The sequence below is a fragment of the Stegastes partitus genome, unplaced genomic scaffold (assembly GCF_000690725.1).
Source record: "Stegastes partitus isolate 25-593 unplaced genomic scaffold, Stegastes_partitus-1.0.2 Scaffold383, whole genome shotgun sequence".
Lineage (NCBI taxonomy): Eukaryota > Metazoa > Chordata > Actinopteri > Pomacentridae > Stegastes > Stegastes partitus.
This window is the reverse complement of record NW_007578114.1, coordinates 282,464-306,197: the sequence shown is the minus strand read 5'-3', so window position 1 is coordinate 306,197 and position 23,734 is coordinate 282,464. Positions and strand designations below refer to the sequence as shown.

General features: G+C 40.3%; 2 protein-coding genes across 3 annotated transcripts in view; one reads left to right on the top strand and one right to left on the bottom strand.

Moving 5' to 3' along the window:
* Positions 1–812: 812 nt before the first annotated feature.
* On the bottom strand, positions 813–3,757 carry psenen (presenilin enhancer, gamma-secretase subunit). Its single transcript, XM_008285002.1, has 4 exons — positions 3,715–3,757; positions 3,271–3,349; positions 2,897–3,001; positions 813–1,417 (listed from the first exon to the last, which is right to left on the bottom strand). Exons 2-4 carry the CDS (start codon positions 3,329–3,331, stop codon positions 1,278–1,280), a joined length of 306 nt encoding a protein of 101 aa, XP_008283224.1. The 5' UTR covers positions 3,332–3,349; positions 3,715–3,757; the 3' UTR covers positions 813–1,277.
* Positions 3,758–6,205: 2,448 nt separating this feature from the next.
* kmt2bb (lysine (K)-specific methyltransferase 2Bb) overlaps positions 6,206–23,734 on the top strand; it is a 31,601-nt gene continuing 14,072 nt past the window's right edge. Inside the window, exons 1-28 of one of the 2 annotated variants that reach the window (XM_008285005.1) lie at positions 6,206–6,555; positions 8,110–8,188; positions 8,365–11,916; positions 12,003–12,184; positions 12,797–12,916; positions 13,065–13,251; positions 13,708–13,939; positions 14,031–14,098; positions 14,205–14,462; positions 15,277–15,386; positions 16,445–16,555; positions 17,078–17,191; positions 17,901–18,047; positions 18,136–18,228; positions 18,613–18,730; positions 18,831–18,944; positions 19,712–19,896; positions 20,042–20,143; positions 20,601–20,711; positions 20,860–20,936; positions 21,116–21,339; positions 21,425–21,528; positions 21,627–21,764; positions 22,591–22,749; positions 22,849–22,966; positions 23,067–23,145; positions 23,253–23,413; positions 23,517–23,684. In XM_008285005.1, the coding sequence (XP_008283227.1) occupies positions 6,250–6,555; positions 8,110–8,188; positions 8,365–11,916; positions 12,003–12,184; positions 12,797–12,916; positions 13,065–13,251; positions 13,708–13,939; positions 14,031–14,098; positions 14,205–14,462; positions 15,277–15,386; positions 16,445–16,555; positions 17,078–17,191; positions 17,901–18,047; positions 18,136–18,228; positions 18,613–18,730; positions 18,831–18,944; positions 19,712–19,896; positions 20,042–20,143; positions 20,601–20,711; positions 20,860–20,936; positions 21,116–21,339; positions 21,425–21,528; positions 21,627–21,764; positions 22,591–22,749; positions 22,849–22,966; positions 23,067–23,145; positions 23,253–23,413; positions 23,517–23,684 (7,417 nt within the window). In that variant the 5' untranslated portion in view covers positions 6,206–6,249. Of the gene's footprint in view, positions 6,580–8,109; positions 8,189–8,364; positions 11,917–12,002; positions 12,185–12,796; positions 12,917–13,064; positions 13,252–13,707; positions 13,940–14,030; positions 14,099–14,204; positions 14,463–15,276; positions 15,387–16,444; positions 16,556–17,077; positions 17,192–17,900; positions 18,048–18,135; positions 18,229–18,612; positions 18,731–18,830; positions 18,945–19,711; positions 19,897–20,041; positions 20,144–20,600; positions 20,712–20,859; positions 20,937–21,115; positions 21,340–21,424; positions 21,529–21,626; positions 21,765–22,590; positions 22,750–22,848; positions 22,967–23,066; positions 23,146–23,252; positions 23,414–23,516; positions 23,685–23,734 lie in introns of both variants that reach the window. The other variant, XM_008285003.1, reaches the window with a different exon arrangement.

The window sequence follows — 23,734 nt, the reverse complement described above, 5'->3', positions numbered from 1 at the left end:
TCCATATTAAAGCAACTATTAACTTGCTGTTGAATAAAGGTGAAGTAAAAACTTCAATTTTATAAATGAAAATGCCTCAAAATTGTAGCCTGTTTAGTGCAAATGTAGTTAATTTCCACCACATAAGTCACATTATACTGAGTAATAATATACAGTGTCTGAAAGAATGAATGAAAAATACTTTATTTATCCCAGAAGGGAAATTCAATCTTGTAAAAGCTCACTTTTTTTTTAAAATCAATATAACATATATTATATACAACAATAATAATCATTCAGTCAGTTGGATTTGTTGTTTTTTTTATTTATTTATTTATTTATTTTTTTTATTTGTTGGATCTGATAATGAATTCCCTATAAATCAGTTTACAGTGTGCGTATTATGAAGAGTACCCCACGTCCCGATACTCCTTGTTCTTGGCACACTCGTGAAGTCAGCAGTTATGCATGGCCGGCACATGTTCTCCCTGTTAGCAACGCGCAACCTGTCACTTAAGCTCTGACTGTGACTAGTGACTAAAATTGGCGGTGATTATGTTATGACTCATAAACGGATGATAGGGAAGTGGGGACATTTGGACGGATCAAGGTATTGGGTTTCACAACAGGCGCCAGTGGTTGTCCGGACTTTAGGCGGCATACTGTACGTAACAATGAGGAGTATATATATATGTGGAAAATAGCTCACCGATCAGTCACCGTAACAAAAAGTGCACGCAGCTTCATCGATTTAAGAGGGACAATGACATAAGCTGAAAATTCTGACTCACTGAAAATAAAGTACATGGATTAAAGACATTCTAACTTTGAAGCATGGTGGATATTTTTTTATTCATCATTCACACACAGTTAAAAAAAAAGGTTTGGGTTGCACAGTCATACACAAACATTAACCTCAACAGTGAACATTTTGAAAACAAGAAAAACAGATTGATGAATCTATTGTTCAGTGTCTTGAACGAACCTGAATGCACATCCAGCTTCACCGTTATAAACTGTTAATGATAATCAACATCGTCTGTTATACAAGATTAATCAGCCTATTCTAAAACCAAACAACTTTCTCAAATGCATTGGAAAGCACAAAATGGAATTTCTGTGTCCTACAGCATTTATCTTTTGAAGATGTGAGATGTTAACGTACGATTCATCCACTGAATTTAGTTGCAGAAACCTGACAAACCAGAATTTTTCACTACGGTTAAAGAAGGAAAATTCTTTGGTCCATTACAGTGGATCATGAGTTGTTTTCAGAAGACCTGCCGTCGAAAAATGTCTCAAGGAATGCCCAGTGGAATTGTAAAGGAGAGGTAATCTCCCACCTCCCCCCACTCTGCTCTGAAATGCTGGAAAATGGTGATCCAAGTTGTGAGTACTGCAATCCATAAAAGGAGCCCCAATGCTGATCGCTTCACATCTAGATATGGAGAACAAAAGAGAAAACACAAGATATTTAGTTTTCCCACTGAGGTCAGACACACACAGGTGGGTTGTATTAAGCTCTTTGCCTAAAGCAGTCTTTAGAAAAACACTGCTCATCAGATATCAAAAACCTTTGTGGGCAGTGTTTTTACAAAGCACAATACACTGTGTGTGTTCTAAATCAAGTGCCAATAGCGCCATAAATTTATGCAGGGAAGTTCTTCAAAACAAAACATGAATATTCATTATGGGAATCTCACATCTAAACAAAGCGTAGCATTACGTGTATGGTAACATCAGCTAACTTGAAATATGTGATAGAAATTTTGTCATACTTATAAGTTTAGGACTATGGATGGATAAAATGGACCTAAATTAATATTGTGATCTGAAATATTACATGAGGGGTCTACCGATGTTTTCTTCAAGGATGATACTGGTTCCAATTCATAGTAACAAAGGAAGCCAATAACCAATGTTTACAAGTGATACACATTTGCAAAAAAAATTAAATAAAAATAAAAAATCTCGGTATCAAAATTGCTAATAACACAAACTTCTACACAAAACTGTAATGAGATGCTTTCTGAGCATGTGCTGAGAATTACTTTTACATATGTTTAATTAAAACACAACTTTTCAACCATTATTCTTTAACGTCGACACGCTATTAGACAGACATACAATCCATCATGTCGCGCTGTGGGCGGGGCATTACTGTGAACTATAGAGACAGAGAGGCGGCTGTGTCAGAGCCAAAGCAGAGTGTTTTTAATTTTCTTTTTTAAAATCGGGAATCAGTTAAAAAAAAAATTAAAAAACGATACAGATAAATCATAAAAAGCTACATATCGAACTTGCTAATTGGCCTGCTCTACCCCTGCATTATATACCAAAGAATTCATAACTACATTCTGCAAATGACACTCATGCATATTGCTGAATCAAATGGGTATTAGTGAAGTCCTAAAACAAAAGTCTATCGTTTTCAAGACACAAAGACACATCTGTGTTCTTAGGTTTGATCAAATGTATGACTATACAAGTATTCTGTGAAAAAAACACCATATTTAAATCATTGCCTCGGCGTACCAAGAAAAAAAAAAGATTAAACTTTCCTAATCAAAACAAACAAAAAAACAAGCAAAAATCCATATAAAAAATAAAACTATGCTAAATCTTTTGGGATTTTAATCAACAATCTCCTAAACTGTTTGGAAAATGATTAAAAAATGTAAATTTAAAATTGCACACACTGTTACTGCAATGTGTGTCTACACAGAATGCAAACCAGGATACTTGATCTAAAATGACAACCTTTGTCAAAGGTATTAAATGAAATAAATACTTTGTGAGCAAACAAGCCACAGTATAGCTATTAGAGGGACTACAGGACATAAAATAAACACATCATTTCTAAATAATTAATTTTTCAACAGTTGCATCAGTGGTTTATAAAATTTCTGGCACTCACATGTCTTTATCTGCAGCTGTTCAGTGTACGCTGGCTTTACAAAGGCCTCTCGAAAGAACCACACGACGTTTACCAACCACAAGAAAGGGAGAAACGCAAAGCCACCTGGAAAAACAAGGGAAAACATAATCAGTGACAGAACCACTAAAACAACATTACAAAAGATTCCCGGTCACTGTAACTTAACCATTAACAGTAAGTATACTTGTGTCAGTAGGATTACATCAGTTAATTTAATACAAACATAAGTGAGCCAGACCTCTACATGCATGCATCCACAATTTCCAAATCAAATGGGAGGAGGTAGGACTGAAAAGAAGAATGCCTGTATACTGTGTGTATCATCATAGTGATTTTTTAAAAAGTACTCTCACCTAAGTAATACTTCCTGCATAAGCTGAGTTTCTCCTCATTGGGCAGCCGTTCCAGATTCATTCTGAGTTAGTCTGGATCCTGTTCCAAAAAGAAAGCAAGATAGTTTACAGAGCACAACTAGCTCCAGATAGCAGTCGAAAAACAAACTTTTTTTTTGTCCACAAAGGTGGTGGCGCTAAACGTTTAACACATGATCGTCTATGTGACTGGGAAATAATCTGATGACAACAGTACAAAACAATTCAGACAATAAAGTTGCTGACGCTTGTCACCAGACTGGAAATGAACCTCAGGCTAACGTTAGCATTTCATTAGCTTAGCAATGTTGTTCCGACTGCTACAAACAGTCGTAGCTGTAGCTAACACCGCTCTTCATTCTGGATAAAACCATTTTATAGCATTACCAAGAAATGTGAATACTGTACATAAATGTGATAATTTACCTGATATTTTTTTTTACTGATAAATGTTGGACTAGCGGCCCAAAAAAAACCCAAACAATAATCACTTCCTCCTTCTTCTTCTTCTGAATCGAGGAACTCCCTCTTCTGCTTCTTCTTCTTCGTCTCTTTTTCCCCTGTAGCTTTTATGGCACGCTTTCCTGCACTGCGTAGCGCCATCTAGTGTGCCAGAGTGTTTTAGCGGTTTAAAAATATACTGATGAATGGTCGTGTTGCCACTTCCTCTCCTTGTCTCCCCTTTATCTTTGTATTTTTATCTTTTAGAATATTTTAATCCTCTCCTCCAGTGTCGAGTCAGGTCACCGTTATTTATACATTGAAAACAAGAGTGCTTTCCAGGACAGAAATAAGACTGCTGTTAGGAATTTACCCAACGAAGTTACATATTATGGTTAAGACTCTTCAATATTATATAAAATACATATCTACTAGACGAAGCAAAATATTATGGTCAATCGCAACAATTTTATCAATTATGCAAATTTCCCCTTGTAATTTACACAACATGGTTTGGGGCCTACAATATTATACACTGTAATCTCTAATGACTAACAACAAAAATAAAGTTAAGACACTACAAAATATACAAGGAATACCCACCAAATACAAAGATTTCCTTTGAGCAAGCACAATAGAAACAGTGACGAGATAAACTTCATGTTAACATGATTAGACCTCTGGCAGAACTGGGCTTAAGGAGGTCGGCCATCTGCCTCGACTAGTTGGGTTTAGGGTGAAGGAGAGAGATAAAAGGATAGCAGAGACAAACAACACATGGGAGAATATGAACGCTGGATAGTTCGGTGGAACTCGTGCAGCTCCAGAGCCAGAAATACCTGCAGAGGATAATAACTGTTATTGCTTCCTCTGTTGTTTAATGTTTATCAAGTCCTTCAGCCAAGACCTCAACCCGAATTGCCATTTTGTTTGTCGAACAAATATGGGCAGTAATTCAAATGTTTGGGACTAAAATCTCAGCTGTGGTCTTGGAAGAACAAATATATGATGTCTGAAATCCAGAGTAATTGATTCCTTACATTGTTTTTTGAACATAAAATTTTGCCTCAGAAGCAAGTAGTATACTATAATGTCGCCTCTACATTCCTTAAAAAATTAGTTGACTTGCAATATTTCTCTATCCAGTTTATTCAGCCACATAAATTTCCTCTAACACTACATGGTCTGGAGTAAAACATCAATATAAAAAATGGCTTAATTTGTACAGATTCCTCTTCTTCCTCTTTAGCTCACTCAGATGACATTAAAGCTGCATACTGCCATCTACTGTGCTGTAATGTGTAGAGTTACGGGACTAAGTTGTGGATTTGAAGCACTTTGTCATAAAAAAAAACACTAATGTAAACACTGTCGCACTGTTTCTACATTATTTTCTTCTGCACCCCATTCATTCTGCCAGATGTTAACTATCTACAGCTGTTCTGATTCAAAGCCTTAACATAGGCTGTGTCAATTTAGCTATTCCATTTCTGACATGTGATTGTTTCCAGTTAATTGCAGTTTTTAATAAAGCAGGAGGAATGTTCAGATTCTTAACCAATATGCAAAATAGTTTGTTTCTATGAGCTTCATAAAAACTGTTTCACATTAGATTTGTAAAAACTTGTCTGATCACTGAAACTCTCTGTTTCAGGAAAGTCTTATAACATGTAACTAACAAAGATTTTGGAATTTTTCTGCTATTTTATTTTTTAATCAAGATGCTCTATAACGTTGGCATATCATTGTGTCACGCCAATAAATAACTGAAATAGAATTGATAAGACCCTACAAAATTATATAAAATACTAATTTACCTGACTGAATCAAATCATAGTGTTAATACGCAACAATATTATTAATTATGCAAATTTATGCAGGTAATTTAAATATCATTATTATAATTTAAGCCTGTAAAATTATTCATTATGCAAATGTTTGCAAGTATTTTAAACATCATAGTTAAAAGCTTGCAAAATATATAAATATCATTTTTACCTGACTAATTTAAACATTAAGGTTAAAAACATATAATTGATATTGCAAATATAGTAATTTAAAAAGTATAAGTGAAACCCTGCAAAATGTAAAATGCAAATTTACCGGAAAAATTTTAATGTTATGGTGAAACCCTTCAATTTAATTAATTATGCAATTACTCGGCTGAATTAAATATTAAAGTTATTATCCAATAATGTTATAAACCATGCACGTTTACCTGAAAAAGTTAAATATTAAGATTAACACCCTACAGTGTTTTTTCTTATGTGAAATAATAAAATCAGTAAAGTCTGACTCACACAACAGTAACCTGAAATGTGGTCTGTTCAAATTTCTGAATGAAGATTCGACGTACAACCACCACCAGCAGTCGGCCCGCTTTCCCCTCCCAGCGCATGAGGTCTCACTTGAAAAAACTCTCTTTCCCATGCAGCACTGCGGCTCCCCCCTCCCATCTCGCGCCTTCCCTCTTGTCTCTCCTCGAGCTGCTAGCCGTCGGTGTGTGTTGTTGTTGAAGCAATGATGGCGGCAGCGGGATGCGGATCAGCAACCGCGGCTGCCGTAGGAGGCCAAGGTGGAACCGCTACGGCCAGAGGTCGTTTCCCCGGTCGGCCTTGGTCATCACGCAGTCGTTTGCGCTCTGAGAAGCGATGGCAACTCGGACGATCAGGCTTAGAAGCTGATGATGTGACTAACGGAGGGCCAAGGCCCGCAAACCTGGTTCTATCGTTAAACGAAGACCAGTCTCACTTACGCTTACTTGGGATAGAGGCAAGCCACAAGATCCTTGGCCAGGCTGGATACAGCTCTAGTGGGAGTGAAGAGGTGAGGTCCCAAACCGACCCAGGAGTTAGTATCTTTATTTCATCTTCTCCCATTTTGTGTGATCGTTAGTGTGCAAGAATGCGTGCTGTCCACAGCAGTGTGACTGGTTAGTGCCATGGAGAAATGTCAACATCCTTTTGCTAGGCTAACTGTAGCTTTAAACTCGCTAAGCTAACATTACATGCTAACTAATGTTAGCACAGTGCAGCCTTCCATTACATTTAATGAACAGTCGTAACAGAAAATACCACTTCAACCAAGCAGCAAAGCTGTTAAGTTACATTAGCACTGCTTTCACAGTTGCTTTTATGGAGTTAAAATATTATAGGGAGAAAACAAGAGCAACCTTAAATAGATTTTTTAAAAGCTATTGAGCAAGAACACTAATTTGTAAACAGTGATCGTAATTATTTCATCTATGGCCCGCTCGTTATCGAGTCAGAGTAGCAGCTAGCTGGCTAATAGCGGACACAAAGAACGGGAAGGCTAGCGCCTCCGTACCCTGCACAGCGGCTAACTGCTAACTGTTTTCATACGCTGTCCAGATGCGGGCAGAGTTGTCTGTCTAGCTAGCATAAGACAGAACTCGCTTAACATGTATTTGTCTGCCTCAGCTAACTGCCGCATAAATTCTCAGATAGCGAAGTTTTATGTTTGACAATGTGGCTTCTCTGTCGTCAAAAGTTGAGTTTTAATGTTTTTGAGAGAATGGGATGGCTAACTGCTAGCTACTGTTCCCAAACACGACAGGTTTAAATGGTGGTGCAGAAGTGTGCCAAAGCCAGTGGCACCCGTGTTCGAAGTGTGATTTCTCCAATTCACATGTTGTCGTTAACGTTTAATACTGATTCATGAGAGGGGGGCTGTTTGTAGGCTTTCAGTTCCCCGTTGCAAGTGTGAAGCCGACATGCAGTACTTGAAAGGGATTCGTAATTAGAGACCCAGATTTCCATTGCAGTTTTTTTTGAAACGTTAGTGTAGGTGTTCTTCCTAACTGCTAAGAGAGATTCAAACAAAACGCGTACAGCTCTGATCTTGCATAAAGTGGTAAATGGTCTAGATCACAAGTAGCTATATAACTAAAACTTTGTGAGCAGTTAAGCTAAACAGCTACATCTTTATTTGTAGTGTTACTTGTGCAGAGCCTATTCATATGTTGTGTATTACAGCCCAGAGTTGATGAATGAAAGTAGCTGGTTTGAATGTGAAAACAGAGAAACAATCATACATTACCTGTCACTTATTTGTTTTAAATTTCTTGCAAATAATCAGTTTTGTGCAGTTTTGTTGTTCTTATTATTCTCCAAAACTTTTGATCCGATATGTTGAGATAGCATAAGACAGTTTTGTTAGCTATACTGATGAAATCGCCATTATGCTGGACATTAATCCAGTCTTGAGTGTGATTATGCAGACAATTTCAGTGTTCATCTGTCCATTACACAGTTTATGTAGTAACATTTTAGTTACTGTTTGTGCTAATGATTTAGCACTTTCCAGCAGAGTGGTACTAAGTGGCTTCAAGTGTTAATCATCTGGATTTGATTTTTCAAGGGTGATGACTTCAGAGGATTTGAAGCTGACAGAAAAAGCTCCAAAGGATCTGTATTGTCTCAACAGAATTCTTCCAAAGGTAAATTAGGAGACCGTTACAGCATGACGTGACATATTTGTTGTAATTTATGAAGAAGACACAAGTGAAATTTTGAATTAAGCACAATATACAAAATAAAAGGGAATTATTTTTCTATCCCACAGTGGACAAGCATGAGTTTTTTGTAGTATTTCATGTATTTTTTTGTTTTGTAGGTGATGCTGTCAACACGAAATCTAAACGACAGAGCGAGAAGCTACCGCATAAAACGGCAGCAGTGGAGGCAGCTATCCCACCTGATCCTGTAAAAGATGTAAAGTCTTTGGAGGAAATACACGGCATATCTCTTGAAGCAAAGCCAGCAAAGGATTGCAGGAAAAGTTTGAAAGGAAAAAACACTATGGATCGGCAATCCTCGAAAAGCAAAGCTTCATCAGCAGCACCAAGGATTACTATAAAGTTCGTGGCCAAAAAGAAAATGAAAACTGTAAAGGAGCCTCAGAAAAAACCTGTGAAGAAGCTGAAGATAAAAGAAATTCAGGATCAGCCTGCAGCCAAGGACATTCAGGGCGACCAGATTTTAAGTGCTCATGTCAAATTAAAAACTGAACCACATGAGGATAAACATGGCACAGAAGATAAAGGAGGGGGGACTGTACCTGCAAGAAGGCGTGGGAGATCTGCTTTAAAGACAACAGAGCCCGCATGCCAGACGAGCGCCAAAGTTGCAGTTGATGACCAAAAATCTGACGAGAAGGAATCGACTGATCAACTTGACACTGTAAAGAAGAGAGGGACTGTAGAGCCAAAACTGAATGCAAAGAAATTAAGGAATAAAGAAACTGTGGCCGTGCAGGGTTCTGAAACTAACCAGCTAGTGACTCGCAGGAGCAATAGAGTCACTAACCCGCTCTGTAAAAAAGTATCGGACACTGCAGCTGAACCAGAAAGTAAAACTGACACCGTTCTGACAGAATCCAAGTCAGAAGTTTCACGAACAGTGGAGGCCAAACCGGTGGTGGGAAGGGAGAGACGAAGGCAAAGCAGGAGGCTGAATAAAGATATCACAGTGCCAGAAAACCAAGGTCTGCCATCCACAGAGACGGATAATCTAGCTGTACAACCCGGTGACAGTTTGCCTTTGAAAAACGAAGAAATGAGGGTCCCAAGCTTAAAGCTGATGAGGATCAAAAACCCCAAATATGATCCACAAGCCAGTGGGAAGAATTCCTCTCGGAAGAAAAAGCGGAGAAAATTTGTCTGGACTTTAACATTAGTGAAGGGAGGAAGTACGACACCGGGGGCCGAGGCCACTGTCAAAGTAACAGCGAAGACAGTGAGTGAGGTGGATCAGTCGGCTCCTTGTGACACCAGCGTCAACAAAAATGCAAAAGGAGTGGATAAGAAATCTAAACCGGATAACGCAGCCCCGCAGGAGAGTGAAAGCACAGAAAGTAATGAGAAGGATGCTCAAAGCAATGCTGACGTGTCAGTTGAGGAGGAAAAGTCCACTTTGCAGGTGGAAGTTGAAGTGGAGCAGATAACTGAAGCACCTCCACAAGAGATGATTAAAACGGATTGCGGCAAAATTGTCCCCCCTCTTCAGATTAAAAAGGTCTCCTCTCCTGGTAAACATAAAAGCTCAAAGCCATCCTTTCTAATTCAGCAGGTTAGCCCTGTCTCTGAAAAGAAAGAGGATGCTTTGAAAGATCCGAGTGACTTAAACGAGGATAAAGCACCATGTCCAGATGCTGAAGTCACACCAGCGAGGAGACTAAGGAGGAGGACGTCAAGCCTTGATTCACCACAAACAAAGCCTGTCAGTCAGAAGCCGGTGACCACGCCGAAACGGAGGCTTAGAACGAGTCCGCAGGATGAAGATCCACCACAGGTGCACGTTGAAGATTCTTCTCAGGTTTCAACTGAAGATTCCAGCTCACAAGTTCTTCCTGAAAACTCTTGTCATATTTTGGCTGAGGAGCCGTCACAGGTGACCAGTGAAAACTCCACTGAAGTTCTTGACAAGGATACCTCAAAGATTGCTGACGAACCGTCACAGGTGCCAGAGGAAGTTTTGCCACAGAAGGTGGAGAATGAGGTCGAGCCACAGATTGAAGAGGCCAAACCGTTGCCTGTGCCTTCCAAACCTAAAAGATGTAGAAATAATAAAGTAGGGAAAAAGAAATCTGTTCAGAAGAAGAAAGCTGTTGTTTCCCCTGAACCTGCCGTCAACACAGAGCTTGTTCCAGTTGAAGCTCCCGTCACAGAGTCCGTTTTACAGGAAGATGCTCAGCCTTTAGTAGAAGAGGTAAGTCAGCCGGAAACACAAGATTGCACTCAGCCAGAGACCAAACAGGACACTGTGTCAGTGGAAGAAGAGAGAGAAGAAGAGCAGATCCAGCCACCACCAGTAAAAGAGGAAACGGACATTCAGTTGATAGATGGTCAACAGCCTTTGGTGTCGGAAATTCAACCGAGTGATCTCCAAACGTCAAGGAAATCTCACAAAAAAATGAAAAAGAGGCGTAAGAATTTAATCGGGCAGCGTCAGAAACACAGACACCGAAGCAGAGATGGAAAGTTTGCTCCACTTAAATTCACTGATGGTGCGGAAGTTGTCGAGGAAGATGACGACGACATTTCCGACCCGCTGGCAGCTACCGCTCCAACCCCAAGCCCCAAACTTATTGGAGTACATAAGAAGTACAAGAAGAGACAGCCAGGTCTTCAGTTTATTGGAAGTAAACAGCCAAACACAGAATCTAAAATCATTTCGAAGCTGATGGAAATAGGACTTGACAAAGACAGTTTGAAGCAGGAAGAAACAGACACGTTAGTCGATGGAGGCCAGACAGATGTTGTTGATCCTCAGCCCGGTAAGTCAAAGTTTGTAAAAAACATCAAGCACTTCATAATGCCTGTTGTAAGTGCCAGATCCTCGCGAGTAATCAAGACCCCGCAAAGGTTCATGGATGACGTTGGGATGTCTGTGCTGCCTCGAAGAAACTCTCCAAAGAAGGGTTTACACCTGGGCTTGCAAATACGTCCAGCAAAGAGGCGAGATGATGGGACGGACAGGGCAATATCTCCCATCCTGCCAATTGACGAGGAGGATATATTGAGTGAAGCTCAGCTGGATGTCGATCTGTTTTCAGCTCAGGACCTAGAAGACGGCATCGACATAGCTGACAGCCTGTTTTCTGAGAGAAAAAGTGGCAAAAATGAAAAGAAGAGGTCTCTTCTAAAGAACTCTAGTTTCAAGTGGCATGTGCCAGAAGAGTCTAGCGAGGAAGCGTATACACTGGACAAATCTCCAGAGAACAAATGTGAGGATCTGTTTCTATCTACTCCCATCGATAAGCCCCCGGAGCTACCTACTGACCTCCTGGATGTTCACAAAAAGAAAAGTTCTCCCAAGTTTTGCAAGCAAGCGGCTCACCTCAAGATTTATCAAAGGCTAAAGAAGCCACACATGGGACTTCCCAAAAGCAAAAACCTAACCGAGCTGGATAGTGTGAGTAAACCTCCTCCGCCACCTGTTGATTTAGCCGAAGGACTGGATGACGAGGCCATGAGCATCAGCCTTAGGCAACGGAATACAGGCACAGAGAAGGAGAAGTCCAAACTGAAGATAGAAGACCTCGACAGTCCTGGAGTGGTGAGGAAAGTTGCTGTGTGTGTTCGGACTACCAACTCCAAGACCCTCGTATTGCAGCAAGGTGAGCCGGAGGTTTCAGCAGGAAAAGACACTGCCCAGCTTCACTCAGGTAAGAAAAGGATTTAAAACTTACCGCACTTCCGCAAAATGTGAATACGAGAGCGTTTAACAGAGCGGGAATCTTTACATCCACAGGAGAGTCGCGTTCAAAACAGAACTCAGGCACAGGTGAACGCAGTTATCCTGCACCTGTGGAGAAAGGAGCCTCGCAAAGAGCGCGCCTCACTGGTGCAAATAAGAGAATGTTCAATCTGCTCAGGAAAGCCAAGGTCCAGCTCATTAAAATTGACCAGCAGAAACAGCTCAAGTCATCTGGGGTAAGGTCACCATCACCACAAGCATGTTCCCTCTCACTGTAGTCATCACCTGGACATTATTAACCCTCTCAAGCCCAAGCAGGTGTATTGTCACATTTTTACTGACCGTGGGTTCATTTTTTACTGCAATATAAAGACCTGAACCTCCATGGAAACAGCACGACAACGACTAGAAGTAGAGACGACACAACGTTGTCTTTGTGCAGTAGTCATAATAAAATAAATCCTAAAAGATGTAGCAAAATTAATATTTTATTGTTTATTTATTGTGCAAAAATGGGAAAAAGAAATGTGGAACCAACATTTTGCCCACAGAGATTTCTAATACTGGGGAGACGATGTGTTCAAGGACTGTCAGAAAGTTGGAAATCTGCCTATTTGTGTAGTTTTTACCATTTCTGGCTCTGATAATGGTGTGATTTTTTATTTTAGATTTTTTTAAAAGGTGAAACTGCTTCAAAGACGGGTTTTGGGGTGAAGTGGGTTAAATCAAGTCCTCTGTCATAGAAGCTGTTCTAAAGGAAGACGACCTCATGTAAACACAGTCTGAATGATGCACAGCGTGTTCTGAGGCTTGTATTGACGCCTTGTTTTTGCTCATTAACCTTTCAGCTGTTATCTGGCCCTGCCGGAGCCAGGTCTCAAGATATGACCTCAAAGAGACAACGGAGGAAGCAGAGGATGCAGCTTGATTCTAATGTTCCCGTCAAGACAGAGCCACCTCAAGGACAAGTAAGAGTACAGATCAATTAGCCCGAGGGGAGAAGTATCGATCCAACTAAAAATCTGGTTTCCGTCTCAGGTTTTTAATCAAATGTCAGTCCAAGAAAAACCTGTTCTGGTTCATGCAAATTTCTCCATTTTTTTTCTCTCTCCTCAGCCACAGCTCATCTCCCCACTGTGCCAGGAGTTTCGTAGAGCAGGAGGCCCGCGTATCAAGCACGTCTGTCGTGCTGCTTCCGTGGTACTCGGGCAGCCTCGAGCTTTAGTACCAGATGACATTCCCAGACTTAGCGCCTTGCCACTGCATGAAAGATCTGGGATTTCCCCGACAGCCGTCACTAAAGGTAGATATGACATGACTGGTGAACTTGTGTTTCTTGAAATGAAAAATGCATTGTTGTTATTTGGTGGCAGCTTAAGCAGTGGGAGGAGAAACAAAACTGGTTTCAGGTTCTCACACCTGGCAGAGGATGGGGTAGTTTTTCGAAGCAACTCGATTTTTTTTTTTTTTTTTTTTGTGAATGGAAATGTTTCATATTGATCAAAACAAGACCAGTTTGCTAATTTGTTTTAGCAGAGGAATGCATAACATCGGACTCATTAGAATCAGTGTAATATATTAATAATTACACCCCTATTATGTTGATCTATGGTATAGTTATTTTGATGTGGATGAACTTGTGTGGCTTCATTGACCAGATGAGCTGAAATCATTCAAATGAGCTAAAATCTAGAAAGTCGTAAAAAAAAAATATATATATATTGGTTTCTCAGTCCCTCTTGTAACTTTGCTGTTGCAGATGTTGGATCGCCGTCAGAATCAGACAGTCCCGGCCTCTCGGATCTAAAGGTCACCAAGGTCAAGAAGCCGTCAAGTTTTGTAAAGCGGAAAGGACTGGGGCCGTTTGGTTACCGCTCGCGGAGGTGTGGAGTATGCAAAGGTTGCAACCACGAGGACGATTGTGGCAAGTGCATGAACTGCCTCGACAAACCCAAGTTCGGTGGTCCCAACACGAAGCGGCAGTGTTGCGTGTAAGTTCACTTAATTATTACCTGCAGTGGAGCAGAACGCATTGTTCAGAAATAGGAATTCATTTTTTTTTTTTCTTTCCCTTACCACAAGGTATAAGAGATGTGATCAAATTGAAGAGAGGAAAGCGCGCAGATTAAGTGGAAGAACAGCACCCAAAGGTAATTTTTCATTTCAGCGTGCAAGCTTCCGGCCGCTGTAACACTTGCATAACGTTCAGCGTGTCAGCAACAATGCCTCCTCTGTTTTATTATTATTCTTTTCAAGGTTCTTCCAAGCGGCGGCGATCCTCTCTCAGCGGGGGTCATTCGAGTAATGACGAAGGGAATGAGGGTGCTGCGGACTCGCCATCTGGTCTCCAGGGCGACGGCCACAGTCCGTCAGTAAGGAAGCAGCCAAAGCGTGTTGTGAAACCCCGTGTCTATTTTGACCTGGTGGACTATGACTCAGATCTCGATGAGAAAGCTGTCTCGAGCTCTGCCTCCCCAGCGAGGAGAAGAGGTGTTGGACCCCGTTTCAGTCAAGGTAAATTAATACTCAGAAACCGTATGAGAAGGATTATCTAGTTGAATGTTTTTAATAACACCGTAGATATAAGTATCTGTTTTTATATGGTGTCAAACATGTTTTTTAAACCTCTAGTTCCCAACTTTTAAAAAGAAATCGCCAAAGTTGCACAATTTATCACATCATGAGTATAAAATGGGAAGAATTGTTAGATTTTTGACTTTCCAGTTGTCCTTGAGCCACTTCTCTTTAACTTGCTATTCTGTCTGAAAGTTTAACTTGTTTCATCACCGTATTCTACATGCCTTATTTAAATATTTGCCAGAATTTGCTAACTAGATTCTATAGCAAATTGATGCAACCCTGAAGCCATCAGTGACTCAACTATGAGAAAAAGTTATGTTAAAAATAGTCTGGGAGTTTTCAGTTTAGCTGGGATGAACTGCAGGCTGTGTTTATACAGAGCAGACAGGAGTCAAGTATGGAAGTAAATTAAAAGTGCAAATAGTTTAATATTTATAATATGTAGAATCACTATTTCCTCCGTGTTAATACCTGTGGCTGATAATATTTGTGTGACAAAAAATTGTGTGTTGATTGCAGGTCTTTTCAATTTTTGTCAATTATCGAACTTTTGTTTTTCATTTTTTGTGATTTGTGGCATTTTAACTTTTTATTACTGCACAAAAGATATTTTTGAACGTGGCGGGAGCAGAAGCTGCGTGGGGTTCAGAGGGTTAAAATTAGATGTTGGTTTGCTGGTAAGAGTGGAAAACCTTGTGATGTGCAACTGATTAAAATCTTCTGTTTTTTTCCCCCCTGTCCTCTAAAGATTTTGTGTCACTGGATGGATTCCTGGGAGACATTTCAGACGAGGAAATCAGGCATCGAAAGTCCAGTTCACATCGTGTACCACCACCGGGTCGACGTAAATCTGAGAAGGTGGGTCATTCAGAGTTGACACCTTGGTGGGCTTATACAACTTGCATTTATGCCAGTTTTGTGTTTGCTTTACTCCGTCCAAGCTGTCTGTCAGTGGCCTATTGAAGGTTGGCAAACAAGGCCGGCACTCTGCTCGACACCGTGCTTCAGGAAACATGGCAGCATTTCAGGAGGTTATTGTTGTTAATGTGATCACAGCAAGACGAAGCTTCTGCAAATGTCAACTACTGACCTTTTACCTCAAGTCCTGACATAGTCGCCCCACCATTCATGTTCCTAACTGGCTTTTGTCAACCTGGCACGTGTCATCTCATGGATACCTGTGTATCCATTAGGGACTGGAGTCAACTCTGGTCAACAAAAGTACATACTTACAGTGTTTCTTGCCACAAGTGAAGTAAATGTTTGGCATGTTAGAATGGAAACACAGTGTACCTGTTGAAACATCCACTGAAAGTACATCACATACCGATGGAGGAATGCACAGTTCCACTGCCCAACTTGTAGTTCATGTCTCGCTGCCCCGTGTGTGTGTAATGTATGCTAACAGCCCAGAGCCAACACATAAAGTTAGCCAAATTATACAAACATGGGTTAATGGTTAAGTGTAGTAAATTATAGGTGTGTTCTTAAATTCAGTCTGAAGTGGTCAGAGCAGCATTTGAACTGCTGCTTAGAAATCCAGTTTCAGTTTAGAGCACTGACTGTGGGAGGAAATGTAGTGATTCGGAGGTGGCAGGTAAACTCTGCCTTGGCTTATTGTCCACCCTTTCTCTGGCTGTATTGTTAGTAAGAGAAGAAGCACATAAAAGCTTTTCATTAAGTAGCACTATAATACTGTCAAAGAAAAACCAAACCAAAAAAAAACTGATGAGTATCCCCACAGAAGCTGATTGATGTGTCTGTAAGGGTAGCAGTGTCGGTAATAATACCCATCCCTCGTGTCTGTGCTATGATGACATGTACCCATATGAATGCATAGTCAAATCCAAATTGAATACATCAGCAGTTTAAGTGTGTCCACTGCTGTCCACATTTACGTTATGGTTGTGTCTCAGAATCCTCTGGAGCAAACTCCTCCCAGTGTCCTGGCTGCCCTGGCCCATGGATTTGAGCAGCGAGATGTTGAGTCTTCTAAACCTACTCACAAAATCAGGGTTGACTTCAAGGTAGGTCACTTCTTTACAGTATATTACACTATAAATGCACTTCTTCTATTGGTTCAGGAGGTACAACAGGCACAGAATTCCAGCTGAAGCTGTTCATTTTCAAAATAAATGCAGATAGGTTATCTAATATACCGACTGGAGTTAAACACAGGGTATTTAGTATTTATGTGGTCTTCAAACATGATGTATTCCATAGAAGATGCATTTTACTTGTTCACATAATACAATTAGACCAATAGGGGTCACTGTTTGTTTCTAAATTCTTAAAACAACATATTGTGGGATGGGATTCATTTTAAAAATGTTTCCTCTGATACATCAAGTGATGCCTTTTAACGGCGCAACAAAGATTAGATTTCTAAACATCCTCCAGCTGATCTAACCACGTAACTCAATAGCAACATGATGAAAATCTACATATGTATCTACTTTTCTCTGTGGACATTTGCTAACAAACACAGTGCTATTCTGCTAAGAATCGTAGGCAGTGTTTTCTCATCTGTTGTGTCTGCTGATTTTCAGGAGGACTGTACTTTGGAGAATGTTTGGAATATGGGCGGCTTAAGTATACTGACCTCTGCGCCGCTCATGCCACCCTATGTCTGCTTCCTTTGTGCCAGTAAAGGGCAACACGAGGTAACTGCTCCGTTCTGCTCCGTTTTAATTGAAACAGTTGATGTGTTGCTTTGCCTTTTGAAGGTTTTTTTTTTTTAATAATGTGGTGCATAGTTTAACATAAAGAGCTTTGAAAATAATTATTAGACCATTTGTTTTTATTTACAATGCCTACACAAAAGGCCTTCAACGCTCATCATTTTCCCTGAATTTGATCATAATAGTTAAATAATTACATCGTCTTCTGGAGTCACAATAATTAAATACATGCAAAAAATATGTTTAAGAATATGACAGTTGAAACTGTAAAAATTCACGCTAAGTGGCCCAAAATGTTATTTGGGTCACCATTATTTTGTGCGTAGGCTGTATATATAAAGATAAAGTATTTAATAGATCATCTAAACTAAATGTGCACTCAACAGTGCCCAAAAATACTGAGTTGTCAGATGACGTGAAGACAGGTATCTTGGTGCTGAGCGAAAAGGGATACAGCAGTAAAGAGAGTGTGCAATCAGCAAAAAAGCTCTTCGTTACCACCTTAAAAAAAGAATGTAGTATGGGTTCACCAAGACCTGCAAAGGAGGAGACAGAAAACAGCAGTCTAATAATTATTTCTAAAGCTGTATGTGGTACAGATGGGGAAAAACATCAATGTCCTCATATTTAAATGTGTACATTGTCTGAAATTGAAACTGAGGAGTCTCGCTTCCGTTTTTCCTCGTTCCAGATGCTGTATTGCCAAGTATGCTGTGAACCCTTCCACCAGTTTTGCCTTGAACCAGCGGAGCGCCCATCTGAGGAGAACAAGGAAAACTGGTGCTGCCGACGCTGCAAGTTTTGCCACGTGTGCGGCAGGAAAAACAAGCTCTCAAAGGTACAGACAGATAATTTTTGTTTGTTTTGCTTTCTCACTGGAAATGCAGTTCATTCAGCATATTTTTTTTTTGTCTCGTCTCTCTCAGCCTTTATTAGAGTGTGAGCGATGCCAGAACTGTTATCATGCTTCCTGTTTGGGACCTAACTATCCAAAGCAAAACAAGAAGAGGAAGGCCTGGGTAGGTATCTTACAAAAACACTAAGTCGTGGAAAAGTGTATAATCATGTTTTTTTTGTTTTGTTTTGTTTTGATACTCCACTCAAATGTATTTCTATTTTTTCACACTTATTTATTTATTTTTATTTAGTTACTGTATGTAATCTTTGTGAGTTTTCCACTCTTGTCTTTAGACTAAGAGGTCAGTTTGTTGGTCTGGGTGGGTTGTTTATAGAGAGAGTTTATGTTGGGTTTTTGAATGTTTCAAGGAGGGGAAAAAAAAGAAGAAAAATGTTGACTGCATTCCAATTGCACTCTATGTCTTAAATGGGCTTCAATAAAAATATGCTGGGAAAAAAAAAATCATGTTGATTTCGCACAGTAATCTGGTTGTTTTTTTGTGCAGGTTTGTATGACATGCATCCGGTGTAAAAGTTGTGGTGTTACACCGGGGAAGAGTTGGGACACCGAATGGAACCATGACAAAGGACTCTGTCCAGACTGTTCAAAACTCTACGAACAGGGTGAGGGGAGACTTCAATCTTGATGGAACATTTGTTTGTCATTTGGTGACCTGTCGGCACCTGCTATCTACTAAAGTTACCGAATTCTTCTTTCTTATAGGTAACTACTGTCCAATCTGCTTCAAGTGTTACGAGGACAATGACTATGATAGTCAGATGATGCAGTGTGGCACCTGTAACCACTGGGTGCACGCCAAGTGTGAGGATCTAACAGGTGATTTGTATTCTTTATCCTTTTAAAGATGAAAATAACCAAATCCAATGCTCTCTATCGTTATGTCACAATTTTAAAGAAAGTCATCTGGATTTGCACCAAATTGAATTGCCCTTATCTCTCTACCAAGATTAAAAAAACAAACAAAAAAGAAAAACGCCAGTGTCTCCTAAAACTCAAGATGACATATTTTTTGCACACAATCCAGAGATATTTAACTTACTGTCATGAAGGAGGAAAGAAACCAGAAAATCTTCAAATCTGAGAAGCTGAAATCAGAGAATTTTACTTTTCTTTTCTTAAATGTTTCAATTTCTCTATGTATCCAGAACATACAGAGGACCTGAAAAGATGCTTCTCTCTGCACCTTTGTATTAGTGTAATACATGAAAACAAAAATAAAAACGTATATCTAAATATATATAATATAAATAAAATATATAAAAATCAACTCGTGTACACTGACGGTAAAATAGTTGCTGATTAACAGTTGACAAGTAATTGATTCATCTTTGCAGCTCGAGGTGACCGTGTCAGTCGTGCCAGTATTTGTCCTCATTTTGGTGATCCGAAAAACGATCTGAACCTTAACTTAAAAGCAGTTATGTGATCTGAACCACGAGGTTTGCAACCCTGACATTGTTGATTGACGGCTCCAGTTTTCTTTGAAGCACCAAAATAAAATGTCGTAGATGTGTGAATTTCGGTTCGATGCATTTCACTAGAATGCCACCTTCAAATTGCTTTCTCCTGTAAAACAATTTCAGATGAGCTGTACGAGATCCTGTCCAGCCTGCCAGAGAGCGTGGTGTACTCGTGTCGGCCGTGCAGCGTGACTCAGCCCAGTGCCTGGAGAGAGCTGCTCTACATTGAGCTCAGGTCCGGGGTGGAGAAGGTGCTCGCCTGCTTGCTTTCCTCCACCCTCACCCAGCACCTTGTTACCTGCTCACAGGTAGGACGTTCAAATGTGTCGGAATTAAGATACAGTTTAATGTAGCTACTAGTTCTCTGTAACTAGTTAACTTTGCATTAAAGCTCATGTCGTAATAAAACTTTTAAAGTAAAGCTTGTCAAATGTGCTTTGGCTTCTGCTGCAGTGTGAGAAGTCGGTTGACCCTGACAGTGGAGTAGAAGGACAGCCAGCCTGTGATCTCCGAGCTGTAGGCAAGAAGTTTGACAAAGGCCTTTATACGACATTGGTGAGTACATAGCCTGCTAGTGTCGGCACTAATCTTTGACCTCTGTGGACAAAGACTAGGCTTTGTTTTCATTTTATGGAGCTGTTATGATATTAAGTTTCAGAGAAGATTGTTCCATAAAGTAGTGTGGGAAACATACTTAGACTGAGAAAACCAAAACTTTATACACAATTCTACTCACTTTGAACCTTGGATTCTATCAGTGGTTTAAAGGGAAGTGAAGATTGAAGCTGTGCACCTGACAGGAAGACTTTCTGATGTACGTTGACATTAGTCACACAGGATAATCAAACAAAGCCACAAAGAATCGTAGTTTAAAATGATGCAGCTTAGTGTAAGGTCCCATCTCCTGCCATCGGTGTCATGGTGTGTGTTAGAAATGCTCAAGCTGTGTGCAGTAAGTAATGCAAACTGATGCATACTAAAAATATTGTTTTTGCCTTTTTTTAAAAAATAGAAAATGTTCCATGAAGATGTGGTTCAGGTGGTGCGAAAGAGACTTGAGCAGGAGGAAGATCTTCCAGAGGAGCGGAGACCCACCGCTCTGGCACGCTCGTACTACTTAAAGGTGCTGGAAACGACCCAGAATTGTTGCTGACATACACATTTTTATCATATTACATTTTGTTATTTGTTATTCTGGAATGTACCATGGAGCAGTTTTAGGAACGCTGGTGAGTTTGCATTTCTAATTGACTGATTCTTCTTGTTTTTAGCTCCTCGAGGAGGTGTTTAATTGGTTCAACAGCCAAGACCCAAAGGTGTGGAACCCTTGTACCAAAGACTTGCCTGTGTGAGTATAGGTTACCATTTGTTGATTTGTGTTCCTTGTATATTGACATTTTCTGTTATCCAATGAAGTGCATTTTTAACACTTAAGATGTTTACGACAAGCTATCCCGTCACAACTATGTTTGCTTTTCTGTGGCATTAAAGGTTCTTAGCTCCTAAACTCTGGAATTCTCTCCACAGAGGGATGCTGTCCCAGGCTGTTCATCCTCCTACTACGGAGCATGTTTATGCCCAGTGGCAGGAGAGGGAGGAGCTCTCGTCCAGGGCTCCACTGGGGCTCCTGCAGGAGGACAACGGACAAAGCCTGGATATAAAAGAAGAAGAGGCAGTTTCTCCGATGTCTGGGGAGCCAACAAGCAGGAACTACTTCAAAGCCAGCAGGGCTGTCAGACTCAAGTTCAAAGGTAATGCTGTCAGTCCAGGAGAGATAAAAGTACTTTGGGTGTTTTGTTTGGTCCTCTAACTGTTTACCCTGGGACGTTTATGCAGGGAAAAGAGGTCGGCTTTCAAAAGCTGATCTAGACACTGGATGGTCTAAAGATGATGAGAGACAGTGCTCTTTGTGCCAAAAATATGGAGACCTCAAACCGAATGTAAGTAATGCATTAAACCTGACAATCAACAGTGGTTAAATACTGCACATACAGCTCTGGTTGCTTACTCAATGGACATTTTTGTTGTTGTTCCACAGGAAGCAGGCAGGTTACTGTACTTGGGCCAGAATGAGTGGGCACATGTTAACTGCTGTCTGTGGTCCGCTGAGGTTTTTGAAGAGGACAATGGCTCTCTGCTGCACGTGCACAGTGCTGTCACAAGGGGGCGCTTGATGGTTGGTTGAAATCTTCCTCCTTTCAGTTATTACCAGGAATCAAGTTCGATTACTCTGATAGTTGAGCAGCTGTTTGCGGGTGATTTCTGCTCTTGTCACATTTTTTACTCACCGTGGACTAATTTTTCACCAAAATATCAAATCCTGCATCTCTGTGAAAGCAGCACAGCCATGAGTAGAAGTAGAGAGAACTCAAAAATGTCTGTTCTGCAGTATGACAAAGTTATTGAACAGTTATTGGAGAAAAACGGTGACTCGGAATAGTATGGATATTTCACTCCTGACATTTTTGTTCATTGTTTCCATACCATTCTCCTGTTATTGAAAGATCCAGCAGTTTAGCTCTATTTAACCACAACATCTTTAATTTTTGTCAAATGACTGTTGATTGCAGCTGAGTCAGTTGCAGATTTTATTTTATTTTTTTACACAATCTAGTGAGATCACACAGTTTTTAAATAAGACTTGTAGAATAAATAGATTTAGAGGAAATATCCAGATTTTAGGCTTTGATTTTGTTAAGTGTTTCGCCTGAACAACACATCATAGATGACTAGTACAAATATAGTCAGAATGTTCAGGAATGGACACTTTGCAGTTTTTTGTTTTACAGTATTTGGCTCTGATAAACTGTGTAACGTTGGCAGTTTTTAACATGCCTTTTAAACCAGATGGCAGGTTTTGGGTTCAGAGGGATGAACATATCTGATAACAGTAGATCAGTCTGTCCCTACTAACAGACAAATACATTCTTGTGATTGCCGTTCTTTTATTACACAAACTTAACATTTCACTCTTCACTCTATCTCGATTCTAATCTCATTAGCGATGTGAACGCTGCAACCAGACGGGTGCCACAGTCGGCTGCTGCCTGACATCTTGTCAGAGCAACTACCACTTCATGTGCGCTCGCTCCCGTCAGTGTGTGTTCCAGGATGACAAGAAGGTCTACTGCTACAAGCACCGACATCTCATCAGCGGCAGGGTAAAATCTGCTCTTCCACCTCGTTTCTTACTCGTCTTACAGATTTTGAATTCAGATATTTTTGAGTCGTATTTTTACTTGGTTTGCTTTGGTGTGTAGATGATAACTGGTCAAGAATTTGAAGTAAACCGCAGGGTGTACGTGGATTTTGAGGGGATCAGCCTCCGCAGAAAGTTCTTGACTGGACTGGAACCAGAACTGATTAACGTGATGATTGGTAAGTCGGTATCTTCTGAATAGTTCCTCGTTTCAAACCTCCCTGGCGTTTACTAGTGTGAGCTTGTGTAATAGCTGGTATCTACATTTTCTCTTGACAGGCTCCTTACAGATTGACAGACTAGGTATACTGACAGAACTCTCTGCAAACAAAGGAAAATTGTGTCCTGTGGGTTTTCAGTAAGTTGCATTTTCTATTTTTTAAATATAATTCTATTTAAAAAAAAAAAAAATCTGATTTCCAACAAGGAAAGAACTCTTTTAAAAATGTGGTTTTTCCTCCTAAGGTCCTCTCGCTGGTACTGGAGTACAGTTAATCCACTGCGCCGGTGCAAATATACATGTACAGTCCGGGAGGTCCGGCCCATTGTCCCGGAGAAGCCCGTTGAGGAGATGCCTGACCAAGGCGACAATCACACCATCGCTCACAGCCCCTGTCCACTGCCTGGTACGTGTTTTACTATTGAAAAACGACACAAGATTTGGAAGCGATTTACTCTAAATTGATAAAGATACTTGTAGTTTAACAAACTGTTTGTGCAAATCTGAAGAATCTGAAGCCCAGGAGCCTGAGATGACAGAATCCCAACCCCCAGCGGAAGAAACATTTGTCCCAGGTCCTCCCCTGAAGTCAGATCATGGTGCAAGGCCAAAGATTCCCTGCTATCCCCAACCCAGGAGACCAGCTGGGGGATTGTCCCGACCTCTGCCATCCCCAGGTAAAACACAAAGTCGTCATTATTATTTTTTTTGTAAAGCATTATTTAAA

Excerpts from the sequence above, each read along its gene's own strand:
- psenen (XM_008285002.1), bottom strand. The coding sequence starts at position 3,331 with ATGAATCTGGAACGGCTGCCCAATGAGGAGAAACTCAGCTTATGCAGG. Across the intron at positions 3,002-3,270 it reads ATGCAGGAAGTATTACTTAG|GTGGCTTTGCGTTTCTCCCT; the intron begins GTGAGAGTACTT and ends TTGTTTTTCCAG. Across the intron at positions 1,418-2,896 it reads ACAGCTGCAGATAAAGACAT|ATGTGAAGCGATCAGCATTG; the intron begins GTGAGTGCCAGA and ends CTCCATATCTAG.